Below are 17,428 nucleotides of genomic sequence, written 5' to 3'. Positions count from 1 at the left end.
CACTGAGACTCTGAGACACTGAGACACAGCAGCACTGAGACACAGAGACACTGAGACACTGAGGCACAGAGACACTGAGACTCTGAGACACAGAGACACTGAGAATCTGAGACACTGAGCCTCTGAGACACTGAGACACTGATGCACAGATTCACTGAGAAACAGATACACAGAGACACAGAAACTCTGAGACACTGAGACATAGAGACATTGAGACACAGAGACAAAGAGACACTGAAACTCTGAGACACTGTGACACTGAGGTACAGAGACACTGAGACACTGAGACTCTGAGACACTGAGACACAGAGACACTGAGACACTGAGGCACAGAGACACTGAGACACAGAGACACTGAGACACAGAGGCACATAGATTGTACAACACTGAGACACTGAGGCACAGGGAAACTGAGACGTAAAGACACTGAGACACTGAGACATTGAGACACTGAGACACTGAGACTCTGAGACACTGAGACACTGAGGCACAGAGACACTGAGACACAGAGGCACTGAGACACAGAGACACATAGATTGTACAACACTGAGACACTGAGGCACAGAGACACTGAGACTCTGAGACACTGAGACACTGAGACACAAAGTCACTGAGACACAAAGTCACTGAGACACTGAGACATTGAGACACTGAGACTCTGAGACACTGAGACACTGAGACTCTGAGACACTGAGACACTGATGCACAGAGACACTGAGACACTGAGACTCTGAGACACTAAGACAGTGAGACATTGAAACACTGAGACACAGAGACACTGAGACTCTGAGACATTGGGACACAAAGACACTGAGACTCTGAGACACTGAGACACTGAGACTCTGAGATACTGCGACACTGAGACACTGATGCACAGTGAAACTGAGACACTGAGGCTCTGAGACACTGAGACACTGAGGCACAGAGACACTGAAACACGGAGACACTGAGCCTCTGAGACACAGAGACACTGAGACACTGAGGCACAGAGACACTGAGGCACAAAGACACTGAGACTCTGAGACTTTGAGACACAGAGAAACTGAGACACTGAGACACAGAGACACTGAGACACTGAGGCACAGAGACACTGAGACACAGAGACACAAAGACACTGAGACGCTGAGGCACAGAGACACAAGACAGTGAGACACAGAGACACTGAGACTCTGCGACACTGAGACTCTGAGACCCTGAGATAGAGAGACACTGAGAGACAGGTACACAGAGACACTGAGACATAGAGACTCTGAGAAAATGAGACACTGAGATACTGAGGCACAGAGACACAGAGACACTGAGACACTGAGACACTGAGGCACAGAGACACTGAGGCACAAAGACACTGAGACACTGAGACATAGAAACACTGAGACACTGAGTCTCTGAGGCTCTGAGACGCTGAGACACTGAGGCACAGAGACACTGAGACACGGAGACACGGAGACACAGATACACTGAGACACTGAGGCACAGAGACACTGAGGCACAGAGACACTGAGACACTGAGGCACAGAGACACTGAGACTCTGAGACACTGAGACAGTGAGACACAAAGACACTGAGACACTGAGACATAGAGACAGTGAGACTCTGAGACTCTGAGACACTGAGACACGGAGATTCTGAGTCACTGAGACACAGAGACACTGAGGCTCTGAGACACTGAGACACTGAGGCACAGAGACACTGAGACACGGAGACATAGAGACACTGAGCCTCTGAGACACTGAGACACTGAGACTCTGAGACACTGAGACACAGAGGCACAGAGACAGTGAGACTCTGAGACACTGAGACCCTGAGGCACAGAGACACTGAGACACGGAGACATAGAGACACTGAGCCTCTGAGACACTGAGACACTGAGACACTGAGACTCTGAGACACTGAGACACTGAGACACAGAGACACAGAGACAGTGAGACTCTGAGACACTGAGACCCTGAGGCACAGAGACACTGAGGCTCTGATACACTGAGACACAGAGACACTGAGATACAGAGACGCTGAGACACTGAGACTCTGAGACACTGAGGCAATGATACACAGAGACACAGAGACTCTGAGACACTGAGACACAGAGTCACTGTGACACAGAGACACAGAGACACTGAGACTCTGAGACACTGAGAAACTGAGGAACTGAGACACAGAGACGCTGAGACTCTGAGACACAGAGACACTGAGGCTCAGAGACACAGAGAGTGTGAGACAGAGAGACACTGAGACTCTGAGACACTGAGACACAGCAGCACTGAGACACAGAGACACTGAGACACTGAGGCACAGAGACACTGAGACACAGAGGCACTGAGACACAGAGACACATAGATTGTACAACACTGAGACACTGAGGCACTGAGGCACAGAGACACTGAGACTCTGAGACACTGAGACACTGAGACACAAAGACACTGAGACACTGAGACATTGAGACACTGAGACTCTGAGACACTGAGACACTGAGACACTGAGACACTGATGCACAGAGACACTGAGACACTGAGACTCTGAGACACTAAGACAGTGAGACATTGAAACACTGAGACACAAAGACACTGAGACTCTGAGACACTGACACACTGAGAAACTGAGAAACAGAGACACTGAGACTCTGAGACATTGGGACACAAAGACACTGAGACACTGAGACATTGAGACACTGAGACTCTGAGACACTAAGACAGTGAGACATTGAAACACTGAGACACAAAGACACTGAGACTCTGAGACACTGACACACTGAGAAACTGAGAAACAGAGACACTGAGACTCTGAGACATTGGGACACAAAGACACTGAGACACTGAGACTCTGAGACACTGAGACACAAAGACACTGAGACACTGAGACATTGAGACACTGAGACTCTGAGACACTGAGACACAAAGGCACTGAGACACAGAGACACATAGATTGTACAACACTGAGACACTGAGGCACAGAAACACTGAGACTCTGAGACACTGAGACACAAAGACACTGAGACATTGAGACATTGAGACACTGAGACTCTGAGACACTGAGACACTGAGACACTGAGACTCTGAGACACTGAGACACTGAGGCACAGAGACACTGAGACACAGAGGCACTGAGACACAGAGACACATAGATTGTACAACACTGAGACACTGAGGCACAGAGACACTGAGACTCTGAGACACTGAGACACTGAGACACAAAGTCACTGAGACACAAAGTCACTGAGACACAAAGTCACTGAGACACTGAGACTCTGAGACACTGAGACACTGAGACTCTGAGACACTGAGACACTGATGCACAGAGACACTGAGACACTGAGACTCTGAGACACTAAGACAGTGAGACATTGAAACACTGAGACACAGAGACACTGAGACTCTGAGACATTGGGACACAAAGACACTGAGACTCTGAGACACTGAGACACTGAGACTCTGAGATACTGCGACACTGAGACACTGATGCACAGTGAAACTGAGACACTGAGGCTCTGAGACACTGAGACACTGAGGCACAGAGACACTGAAACACGGAGACACTGAGCCTCTGAGACACAGAGACACTGAGACACTGAGGCACAGAGACACTGAGGCACAAAGACACTGAGACTCTGAGACTTTGAGACACAGAGAAACTGAGACACTGAGACACAGAGACACTGAGACACTGAGGCACAGAGACACTGAGACACAGAGACACAAAGACACTGAGACGCTGAGGCACAGAGACACAAGACAGTGAGACACAGAGACACTGAGACTCTGCGACACTGAGACTCTGAGACCCTGAGATAGAGAGACACTGAGAGACAGGTACACAGAGACACTGAGACATAGAGACTCTGAGAAAATGAGACACTGAGATACTGAGGCACAGAGACACAGAGACACTGAGACACTGAGACACTGAGGCACAGAGACACTGAGGCACAAAGACACTGAGACACTGAGACATAGAAACACTGAGACACTGAGTCTCTGAGGCTCTGAGACGCTGAGACACTGAGGCACAGAGACACTGAGACACGGAGACACGGAGACACAGATACACTGAGACACTGAGGCACAGAGACACTGAGGCACAGAGACACTGAGACACTGAGGCACAGAGACACTGAGACTCTGAGACACTGAGACAGTGAGACACAAAGACACTGAGACACTGAGACATAGAGACAGTGAGACTCTGAGACTCTGAGACACTGAGACACGGAGATTCTGAGTCACTGAGACACAGAGACACTGAGGCTCTGAGACACTGAGACACTGAGGCACAGAGACACTGAGACACGGAGACATAGAGACACTGAGCCTCTGAGACACTGAGACACTGAGACTCTGAGACACTGAGACACAGAGGCACAGAGACAGTGAGACTCTGAGACACTGAGACCCTGAGGCACAGAGACACTGAGACACGGAGACATAGAGACACTGAGCCTCTGAGACACTGAGACACTGAGACACTGAGACTCTGAGACACTGAGACACTGAGACACAGAGACACAGAGACAGTGAGACTCTGAGACACTGAGACCCTGAGGCACAGAGACACTGAGGCTCTGATACACTGAGACACAGAGACACTGAGATACAGAGACGCTGAGACACTGAGACTCTGAGACACTGAGGCAATGATACACAGAGACACAGAGACTCTGAGACACTGAGACACAGAGTCACTGTGACACAGAGACACAGAGACACTGAGACTCTGAGACACTGAGAAACTGAGGAACTGAGACACAGAGACGCTGAGACTCTGAGACACAGAGACACTGAGGCTCAGAGACACAGAGAGTGTGAGACAGAGAGACACTGAGACTCTGAGACACTGAGACACAGCAGCACTGAGACACAGAGACACTGAGACACTGAGGCACAGAGACACTGAGACACAGAGGCACTGAGACACAGAGACACATAGATTGTACAACACTGAGACACTGAGGCACTGAGGCACAGAGACACTGAGACTCTGAGACACTGAGACACTGAGACACAAAGACACTGAGACACTGAGACATTGAGACACTGAGACTCTGAGACACTGAGACACTGAGACACTGAGACACTGATGCACAGAGACACTGAGACGCTGAGACTCTGAGACACTAAGACAGTGAGACATTGAAACACTGAGACACAAAGACACTGAGACTCTGAGACACTGACACACTGAGAAACTGAGAAACAGAGACACTGAGACTCTGAGACATTGGGACACAAAGACACTGAGACACTGAGACATTGAGACACTGAGACTCTGAGACACTAAGACAGTGAGACATTGAAACACTGAGACACAAAGACACTGAGACTCTGAGACACTGACACACTGAGAAACTGAGAAACAGAGACACTGAGACTCTGAGACATTGGGACACAAAGACACTGAGACACTGAGACTCTGAGACACTGAGACACAAAGACACTGAGACACTGAGACATTGAGACACTGAGACTCTGAGACACTGAGACACAAAGGCACTGAGACACAGAGACACATAGATTGTACAACACTGAGACACTGAGGCACAGAAACACTGAGACTCTGAGACACTGAGACACAAAGACACTGAGACATTGAGACATTGAGACACTGAGACTCTGAGACACTGAGACACTGAGACACTGAGACTCTGAGACACTGCGACTCTGAGACACTGATGCACAGAGAAACTGAGACACTGAGACTCTGAGAAACTGAGACACTGAGGCACATAGTCATTGAGAAACTGAGACACAGAGACACAGAGACACTGAGACACTGAGGCTCTGAGACACTGAGACACTGAGACACTGAGACACAGAGACACTGAAACACGGAGACACTGAGCCTCTGAGACACTGAGACTCTGAGACACTGAGGCACTGAGACACAGAGACAGTGAGACTCTGAGACTTTGAGACACAGAGAAACTGAGACACAGAGACACTGAGACTCTGAGACACTGAGACACTCAGACACTGAGACTCTGAGACACTGAGACACTGAGACTCGGAGACACTGAGACTCTGAGACACTAGGCACAGAGACACTGAGACACAGAGACACAGAGGCACAGAGACACAGAGACACATAGATTGTACAACACTGAGACACTGAGGCACAGAGAAACTGAGACGCAAAGACACTGAGACACTGAGACATTGAGACACTGAGACACTGAGACTCTGACACACTGAGACACTGAGGCACAGAGACACTGAGACACAGAGGCACTGAGACACAGAGACACATAGATTGTACAACACTGAGACACTGAGGCACTGAGGCACAGAGACACTGAGACTCTGAGACACTGAGACACTGAGACACAAAGACACTGAGACACTGAGACATTGAGACACTGAGACTCTGAGACACTGAGACACTGAGACTCTGAGACACTGAGACACTGATGCACAGAGACACTGAGACACTGAGACTCTGAGACACTAAGACAGTGAGACATTGAAACACTGAGACACAAAGACACTGAGACTCTGAGACACTGACACACTGAGAAACTGAGAAACAGAGACACTGAGACTCTGAGACATTGGGACACAAAGACACTGAGACACTGAGACTCTGAGACACTGAGACACAAAGGCACTGAGACACAGAGACACATAGACTGTACAACACTGAGACACTGAGGCACAGAAACACTGAGACTCTGAGACACTGAGACACAAAGACACTGAGACATTGAGACATTGAGACACTGAGACTCTGAGACACTGAGACACTGAGACACTGAGACTCTGAGACACTGCGACACTGAGACACTGATGCACAGAGAAACTGAGACACTGAGACTCTGAGAAACTGAGACACAGAGACACAGAGACACTGAGACACTGAGGCTCTGAGACACTGAGACACTGAGACACTGTGACACTGAGACACAGAGACACTGAAACACGGAGACACTGAGCCTCTGAGACACTGAGACTCTGAGACACTGAGGCACTGAGACACAGAGACAGTGAGACTCTGAGACTTTGAGACACAGAGAAACTGAGACACAGAGACACTGAGACTCTGAGACACTGAGACACTCAGACACTGAGACTCTGAGACACTGAGACACTGAGACTCGGAGACACTGAGACTCTGAGACACTAGGCACAGAGACACTGAGACACAGAGACACAGAGGCACTGACACACAGAGACACTGAGGCACTGAGGCACAGAGACACTGAGACACAGAGACACAGAGACACTGAGACACAGAGACACTGAGACACTGTGAAACAGAGACACTGAGACTCTGAGACACAGAGACAAAGAGTCACTGAGACTCTGAGACACAGAGACACAGAGGCACAGAGACACTGAGACTCTGAGAATGTGAGACACTGAGACACTGAGGCACAGAGACGCTGAGACACAGAGGCACAGAGACACTGAGACACTGAGACACTGAGAATGTGAGACACTGAGACACTGAGGCACAGAGACACTGAGACACTGGGACACAGAGGCACAGAGACACTGAGACAGTGAGACACAGAGACACTGAGACACTGAAGCACAGAGACACTGAGACAGAGAGACACAGAGACACTGAGAATCTGAGTCACAGAGACACTGAGACACTGAGGCACAGAGACACGGAGACACAGAGACACAAAGACACTGAGACGCTGAGGCACAGAGACACAAGACAGTGAGACACAGAGACACTGAGACTCTGCGACACTGAGACTCTGAGACCCTGAGATAGAGAGACACTGAGAGACAGGTACACAGAGACACTGAGACTCAGAGACTCTGTGACACAGAGACACTGAGGCAAGAGACACTGAGACACAGAGACACTGAGGCACAGAGACACAGAGACAATGAGACTCTGAGACACTGAGGCACTGAGACACTGAGACACAGAGACACTGACACACAGAGACACAGAGACATTGAGACTCTGAGACACTGAGACACAGAGACACAGAGACATTGAGTCTCTGAGACACTGAGACACAGAGACAATGAGACACCGAGGCACAGAAATTTTGAGACTCTGAGACACTGAGGCACTGAGGCACAGAGACACTGAGACACAGAGACACAGAGACATTGAGACTCTGAGACACTGAGACACAGAGACACAGAGACATTGAGACTCTGAGACACTGAGACACAGAGACAATGAGACACCGAGGCACAGAAATTTTGAGACTCAGAGACACTGAGGCACTGAGGCACAGAGACACTGAGACACAGAGACACTGAGACTCTGAGACACGGAGACACAGATACACTGAGACACTGAGGCACAGAGACACTGAGGCACAGAGACACTGAGACACTGAGGCACAGAGACACTGAGACTCTGAGACACTGAGACAGTGAGACACAAAGACACTGAGACACTGAGACATAGAGACAGTGAGACTCTGAGACTCTGAGACACTGAGACACGGAGATTCTGAGACACTGAGACACAGAGACACTGAGGCTCTGAGACACTGAGACACTGAGCCTCTGAGACACTGAGACACGGAGACATAGAGACACTGAGCCTCTGAGACACTGAGGCACTGAGACTCTGAGACACTGAGACACAGAGACACAGAGACAGTGAGACTCTGAGACACTGAGACCCTGAGGCACAGAGACACTGAGGCTCTGATACACTGAGACACAGAGACACTGAGATACAGAGACGCTGAGACACTGAGACTCTGAGACACTGAGGCAATGATACACAGAGACACAGAGACTCTGAGACACTGAGACACAGAGTCACTGTGACACAGAGACACAGAGACACTCAGACTCTGAGAGAATGAGACACTGAGGAACTGAGACACCGAGACGTTGAGACTCTGAGACACAGAGACACTGAGGCTCAGAGACACAGAGAGTGTGAGACAGAGAGACACTGAGACTCTGAGACACTGAGACACAGCAGCACTGAGACACAGAGACACTGAGACACTGAGGCACAGAGACACTGAGACTCTGAGACACAGAGACACTGAGAATCTGAGACACTGAGAATCTGAGACACTGATGCACAGATTCACTGAGAAACAGATACACAGAGACACAGAAACTCTGAGACACTGAGACATAGAGACATTGAGACACAGAGACACAGAGACACTGAGACTCTGAGACACTGTGACACTGAGGTACAGAGACACTGAGACACTGAGACTCTGAGACACTGAGACACAGAGACACTGAGGCACAGAGACACTGAGACACAGAGGCACTGAGACACAGAGGCACATAGATTGTACAACACTGAGACACTGAGGCACAGAGAAACTGAGACGTAAAGACACTGAGACACTGAGACACTGAGACTCTGAGACACTGAGACACAGAGACACAGAGAGAGTGAGACTCTGAGACACTGAGACCCTGAGGCACAGAGACACTGAGGCTCTGATACACTGAGACACAGAGACACTGAGATACAGAGACGCTGAGACACTGAGACTCTGAGACACTGAGGCAATGATACACAGAGACACAGAGACTCTGAGACACAGAGTCACTGTGACACAGAGACACAGAGACACTGAGACTCTGAGACACTGAGACACTGAGGAACTGAGACACCGAGACGCTGAGACTCTGAGACACAGAGACACTGAGGCTCAGAGACACAGAGAGTGTGAGACAGAGAGACACTGAGACTCTGAGACACTGAGACACAGCAGCACTGAGACACAGAGGCACTGAGACACAGAGACATATAGATTGTACAACACTGAGACACTGAGGCACAGAGACACTGAGACTCTGAGACACTGAGACACTGAGACACAAAGACACTGAGACACTGAGACATTGAGACACTGAGACTCTGACACACTGAGACACTGAGACTCTGAGACACTGAGACACTGAGACATAGAAACACTGAGACACTGAGGCTCTGAGACGCTGAGACACTGAGGCACAGAGACACTGAGACACGGAGACACGGAGACACAGAGACACTGAGACAATGAGGCACAGAGACACTGAGGCACAGAGACACTGAGACACTGAGACACAAAGACACTGAGACACTGAGGCACAGAGACACTGAGACTCTGAGACACTGAGACAGTGAGTCACAAAGACACTGAGACACTGAGACATAGAGACAGTGAGACTCTGAGACTCTGAGACACTGAGACACTGAGATTCTGAGACACTGAGACACAGAGACACTGAGGCTCTGAGACACTGAGACACTGAGACTCTGAGACACTGAGACACAGAGACACAGAGACAGTGAGACTCTGAGACACTGAGACTCTGAGACACAGAGACACTGAGAATCTGAGACACTGAGCCTCTGAGACACTGAGACACTAATGCACAGAGACACTGAGACACTGAGACACAGAGACACTGAGACACAGATTCACTGAGAAACAGATACACAGAGACACAGAATCTCTGAGACACTGAGACATAGAGACATTGAGACACAGAGACACAGAGACACTGAGACTCTGAGACACTGTGACACTGAGACACTGAGACACTGAGGCACAGAGACACTGAGACACAGAGGCACAGAGACACAGAGACACATAGATTGTACAACACTGAGACACTGAGGCACAGAGAAACTGAGACGCAAAGACACAGAGACACTGAGACATTGAGACACTGAGACACTGAGACTCTGAGACACTGAGACACTGAGGCACAGAGACACTGAGACACAGAGGCACTGAGACACAGAGGCACTGAGACACAGAGACACATAGATTGTACAACACTGAGACACTGAGGCACAGAGACACTGAGACTCTGAGACACTGAGACACTGAGACACAAAGACACTGAGACACTGAGACATTGAGACACTGAGACTCTGAGACACTGAGACACTGAGACTCTGAGACACTGAGACACTGATGCACAGAGACACTGAGACACTGAGACTCTGAGACACTAAGACAGTGAGACATTGAAACACTGAGACACAGAGACACTGAGACTCTGAGACACTGACACACTGAGAAACTGAGAAACAGAGACACTGAGACTCTGAGACATTGGGACACAAAGACACTGAGACACTGAGACATTGAGACACTGAGACTCTGAGACACTGAGACACAGCGGCACTGAGACACAGAGACACATAGATTGTACAACACTGAGACACTGAGGCACAGAAACACTGAGACTCTGAGACTCTGAGACACTGAGACACAAAGACACTGAGACATTGAGACATTGAGACACTGAGACTCTGAGACACTGAGACACTGAGACACTGAGACACTGACACTCTGAGACACTGCGACACTGAGACACTGATGCACAGAGAAACTGAGACACTGAGACTCTGAGAAACTGAGACACTGAGGCACATAGTCATTGAGAAACTGAGACACAGAGACACAGAGACACTGAGACACTGAGGCTCTGAGACACTGAGACACTGAGGCACAGAGACCTGAAACACGGAGACACTGAGCCTCTGAGACACTGAGACTCTGAGACACTGAGGCACTGAGACACAGAGACAGTGAGACTCTGAGACTTTGAGACACAGAGAAACTGAGACACAGAGACACTGAGACTCTGAGACACTGAGACACTCAGACACTGAGACTCTGAGACACTGAGACACTGAGACTCGGAGACACTGAGACTCTGAGACACGAGGCACAGAGACACTGAGACACAGAGACACAGAGGCACTGACACACAGAGACACTGAGGCACTGAGGCACAGAGACACTGAGACACTGAGGCACAGAGACACAGAGACACATAGATTGTACAACACTGAGACACTGAGGCACAGAGAAACTGAGACGCAAAGACACAGAGACACTGAGACATTGAGACACTGAGACACTGAGACACTGAGACTCTGAGACACTGAGACACTGAGGCACAGAGACACTGAGACACAGAGGCACTGAGACACAGAGACACATAGATTGTACAACACTGAGACACTGAGGCACAGAGACACTGAGACTCTGAGACACTGAGACACTGAGACACAAAGACACTGAGACACTGAGACATTGAGACACTGAGACTCTGAGACACTGAGACACTGAGACTCTGAGACACTGAGACACTGAGACTCTGAGACACTGAGACACTGATGCACAGAGACACTGAGACACTGAGACTCTGAGACACTAAGACAGTGAGACATTGAAACACTAAGACACAGAGACACTGAGACTCTGAGACACTGACACACTGAGAAACTGAGAAACAGAGACACTGAGACTCTGAGACATTGGGACACAAAGACACTGAGACACTGAGACATTGAGACACTGAGACTCTGAGACACTGAGACACAGCGGCACTGAGACACAGAGACACATAGATTGTACAACACTGAGACACTGAGGCACAGAAACACTGAGACTCTGAGACTCTGAGACACTGAGACACAAAGACACTGAGACATTGAGACATTGAGACACTGAGACTCTGAGACACTGAGACACTGAGACACTGAGACACTGACACTCTGAGACACTGCGACACTGAGACACTGATGCACAGAGAAACTGAGACACTGAGACTCTGAGAAACTGAGACACTGAGGCACATAGTCATTGAGAAACTGAGACACAGAGACACAGAGACACTGAGACACTGAGGCTCTGAGACACTGAGACACTGAGGCACAGAGACACTGAAACACGGAGACACTGAGCCTCTGAGACACTGAGACTCTGAGACACTGAGGCACTGAGACACAGAGACAGTGAGACTCTGAGACTTTGAGACACAGAGAAACTGAGACACAGAGACACAGAGACACTGAGACTCTGAGACACTGAGACACTGAGACACTCAGACACTGAGACTCTGAGACACTGAGACACTGAGACTCGGAGACACTGAGACTCTGAGACACGAGGCACAGAGACACTGAGACACAGAGGCACAGAGGCACAGAGGCACTGACACACAGAGACACTGAGGCACTGAGGCACAGAGACACTGAGACACAGAGACACTGAGACACAGAGACACTGAGACACTGAGACACTGTGAAACAGAGACACTGAGACTCTGAGACACAGAGACAAAGAGTCACTGAGACTCTGAGACACAGAGACACAGAGGCACAGAGACACTGAGACTCTGAGAATGTGAGACACTGAGACACTGAGGCACAGAGACACTGAGACACTGAGACACAGAGGCACAGAGACACTGAGACACTGAGACTGTGAGACACTGAGACACTGAGGCACAGAGACACTGAGACACTCGGACGCAGAGGCACAGAGACACTGAGACAGTGAGACACAGAGACACTGAGACACTGAAGCACAGAGACACTGAGACAGAGAGACACAGAGACACTGAGAATCTGAGTCACAGAGACACTGAGACACTGAGGCACAGAGACACTGAGACACAGAGACACAAAGACACTGAGACGCTGAGGCACAGAGACACAAGACAGTGAGACACAGAGACACTGAGACTCTGCGACACTGAGACTCTGAGACCCTGAGATAGAGAGACACTGAGAGACAGGTACACAGAGACACTGAGACTCAGAGACTCTGTGACACAGAGACACTGAGGCAAGAGACACTGAGACACAGAGACACTGAGGCACAGAGACACAGAGACAATGAAACTCTGAGACACTGAGGCACTGAGACACTGAGACACAGAGACACTGACACACAGAGACACAGAGACATTGAGACTCTGAGACACTGAGACACAGAGACACAGAGACATTGAGACTCTGAGACACTGAGACACAGAGACAATGAGACACCGAAGCACAGAAATTTTGAGACTCTGAGACACTGAGGCACTGAGGCACAGAGACACTGAGACACAGAGACACAGAGACATTGAGACTCTGAGACACTGAGACACAGAAACAATGAGACACCGAGGCACAGAAATTTTGAGACTCTGAGACACTGAGGCACAGAGACACTGAGACACAGAGACACTGAGACTCTGAGACACTGAGACATAGAGACTCTGAGAAAATGAGACACTGAGATACTGAGGCACAGAGACACAGAGACACTGAGACACTGAGGCACAGAGACACTGAGGCACAAAGACACTGAGACACTGAGACATAGAAACACTGAGACACTGAGGCTCTGAGGCTCTGAGACGCTGAGACACTGAGGCACAGAGACACTGAGACACGGAGACACGGAGACACAGATACACTGAGACACTGATGTGAGAAACGGTCAGATACTCACTTTATGATTCCCCCCCTTGAATCAAATACACGGATGAGTTCAGCTAACTGTCGGTTTATTCGATCTTGCAAGAAAGGGTGCCGTCCCGTGGGTACACACACCTTGCTTTACACAATCATAGTTTATATACATTTTTCCTAGATAACAATAGGACAGCCCTCCTTTCTTTATTGGGTACCACTCCTTAATCTCTTTACTGAGTGATCTCCTCCCTTGTTGACATCCCATTAACTCTAATCCAATCACCCCTTTTAAGGCTTAAATCGTTTTACCTCTCATCAATTCAGCTAACTCTTTTTCATTGTCCCGTAAATTGTTTACCCATTTATTTTATATGGTGTAAATCTCTTTTAGGCTATGCTGAAGACCCCGGGCGCCTGCCAGTCTCATGTTTTTTTTCTTCTTTTTCTGCGTGTTTCATCATCTGCTGGTCTTAGCGTTTAACCCCTCAGGTTACACTAACGGTTCTGTCATGGTTTCCGCCCCAGATGGCTTGACTCAAAAATTACACTACCGCTACCATCCCTCACAATCCCCCCTGTTTTTCTTACGCTTTGTAATTTTTGACATTCTTCTGGTGTTCCAGGCGTTCCAGCAGGTCGAGGGCCTGTTCATCCAGAGTTTTATCGCCTAAGAGGCTTATCCTCTCTTCCGTCTCTAAATTCATATTTATCACTTTTCCATTCAGGACATCCCCCTTAGTCAGGGCTGTTTCGATTAGCCGCTGAGCCAACCCCCGAACACAAGGGATGATACAACACCCTAGGGCGGCCAATACCCCTGCCGTTACCATGAAAGAGACAAGGACGGACATTACTACTCCTTTCCATTTGCCGAACCAAGCTTCCAACCACCTAGTGAGATCTAGGTCTGTACCCGAGTTCTCAGCTAGTTCATTAGCTAGGGTCGTTAGCCCTTCGAGGGCTCGGGTAATTGACCCATCGGGAGCTGTGTTATTTGGGATAAAGGTGCAGCATTCAGTTCCTATCATGACGCATACCCCCCCTTTCTCTGCTAGAATCATGTCCAGGGCTAGCCTGTTTTCCCAGGCCATTCTGCTGGTTGCGTCCAATTGTTCCGCTATCCCGCTTATCGCATTTCGGGTATAATTAACAAACCTCTGTTGATTATAATAGATATAGTTGATCCAATCTACATTCTTGTTGACAGTCACCCACCAGAACAGGGATTCAAATCCTGCTGCTATCTGGCTCCTGGCTTTGTACTCATCAGGGACCCCCCTAGGGACCCCTATGGCGTCCAAATATATTCGTTCATCAAAAGAACCCGGGAGGCTCCTTTTCCCTCGTTCTTTTCCACGGGGTCCCTGATGTTCGAATGCCAGGGTAAAGGGTACGGCCAATTGGATAAGTGCACAAGTGCCCTTCCATTTCTGAGGTAAAATGGGTCTCAAAGTCCTCCCTCCACAGTACCACCATAGATCAGCTCTAGGTACCTGGATTTGGGAGTAGTTTCCTCCCTCGGTGGTGTCGCTGACTTCCTTAACTGTTCCACACCTATCGAAGCTTCCCACTTCCCTGTCCAATCCATCCCCAGTCCGGGTGATACAGGTGTGATGTATCCCCGTTACTCCGGAAAAAGGGGGGGGTTGAGACGCCCTGTTCAGTTTGATTGGGGGAAATGTCAGGCTCAAGGAGCGACAAGTGGGGTCTCCCCAAGCCTCTCTGTTTTGATACAGTTTCACCATACACTCCATTTCAGCTGGTTCTTTATCCCATCCCAGCGGGAATGGGACCACCTGGGGAGTTGGCCGGCTACTGGTGCACGCATAACAGTTACCTTTTCCGACACTTTGTACTGTATATTTGACCCATTCTATCCAGGTGTTCGCTTCCCTGAATCCCGTTTCTATTTCAATGGTCTCTCTTAAATCCTTTACCTCCACTACCCTGACTTCTCCCGAGACTCCCCGGCTAGGGGCGGAGGAGTTCCTGGTTTCGGCATTTTTGACTGTAACCCGCACACAACACAGGGCCGCCCCCACCCTCCCTGTGTGTTCCTTGATCTTGACCCCAAAAACTTGTCCGTCGAGGCCCTCCGTCCCACCGTCGTCTGATTTTTTTATGGTGAGGTAGAGGGGGTTACATTGGTTTAGCTTACAGTCTCTGGGAAAGATCTTCCGTGGAACCAGTGATACTTTCTCGCGAATCCTTAACTTAACGTCTTCATTTAACCCCCCTACTTGACAAGATTCTACTTTCCCCTGTTCATTTTTAGTACACTTTGGGTTCTTATCGAAGACAAGTAATTCTATTTCCCTCCCCTGGTATCTCTTCTGCCCCGTAAGGTCGTCTTTGCAGGGTACCATTCGACAGAGGTCGATCTCAATTACCTGTGCCTGGGGTGATTGGATTATAGTAAGGGAGTACACTTGGGCCGCCTGCCCAGCACCTATGCCCCCATAGAGTAAACATATTATTAGTAACATCCCGCTATTGCCGTATATTGCCCAAATTGACATATCAAAAATCAAGTCCAATCAGTTCTTCGCGGTGTGGTGGCCAGGAGTAGGCACTTCTTCTGCTGGTTCTGGCACCGGTCCTTTCACTCGAGTGTAATGCGTCCAGCCTTTCTCAGCCGTGCGGATAGCCGTTTCCGTGGTCAGAAGTACTAAGTAGGGACCATCCCAGATCGGTTCTAAAGTCCGGAGTTTCCAGTTCTTGATTAGGACCCAATGCCCTCGCTTGATGGTGTGTATCGCAAACTCGAGAGGTGGTGTCTGTGCCAGGAGTCCCTGTTGGCGTAAATGAGATAGAGCAGACCCCAGGACCTCAACATATTTATGCACAAATACATCGCGGGACTCGAATGTGGGGAGTTCCCCTTTTGGCCCATTAAAGGGGAGACCGAACATTATTTCGTATGGGGACACCCCCAAGTCCCGCCGTGGCTGCGTTCGTATTTGCAGCAAGGCAAGGGGAAGGCACTTGGTCCAGGGCAACCCGGTCTCCGTCCTGAGTTTTGTCAGCTGTTTTTTAATAGTCTGATTCATTCTTTCCACCTTGCCCGAGGACGGGGGATGCCAAGGGGTGTGGAAATCCCAGCTTACCCCCACTGCCCGCACTATGTTCTGTAGGACAGTGGACGTAAACTGGCTCCCCTGGTCTGAATCGATGGCCCGGGGGAGTCCGTATCGTGGGATAATTTGTTCGAGAAGGACCTTGCTAACCTGTGTCGCCGAGGCTATGGCGGTTGGGTACGCCTCAACCCACCCTGTCAAGTTGTCCA

The 17,428-nt window shown here is 49.4% G+C and overlaps 1 protein-coding gene across 1 annotated transcript; it reads right to left on the bottom strand.

The window, feature by feature from the left end:
- Window positions 1-14,539: 14,539 nt before the first annotated feature.
- On the bottom strand, window positions 14,540-15,996 carry LOC145338093 (uncharacterized). The gene has a single exon (XM_080182878.1). The coding sequence runs from the start codon at window positions 15,894-15,896 to the stop codon at window positions 14,727-14,729; it is 1,170 nt and encodes a 389-aa protein (XP_080039004.1). The 5' UTR covers window positions 15,897-15,996; the 3' UTR covers window positions 14,540-14,726.
- Between the last annotated feature and the right edge of the window lie 1,432 nt (window positions 15,997-17,428).

This window comes from Carcharhinus amblyrhynchos, unplaced genomic scaffold, assembly GCF_965287045.1.
Source record: "Carcharhinus amblyrhynchos unplaced genomic scaffold, sCarAmb.v2.hapA scaffold_96, whole genome shotgun sequence".
Lineage (NCBI taxonomy): Eukaryota > Metazoa > Chordata > Chondrichthyes > Carcharhiniformes > Carcharhinidae > Carcharhinus > Carcharhinus amblyrhynchos.
The sequence above is the reverse complement of the archived record's forward strand: the minus strand, read 5'-3'. Positions and strand labels throughout refer to the sequence as shown.

Bases quoted from the DNA above. Each gene is read 5' to 3' on its own strand.
- LOC145338093 (XM_080182878.1), bottom strand. From the start codon at position 15,896: ATGGAGTGTATGGTGAAACTGTATCAAAACAGAGAGGCTTGGGGAGAC.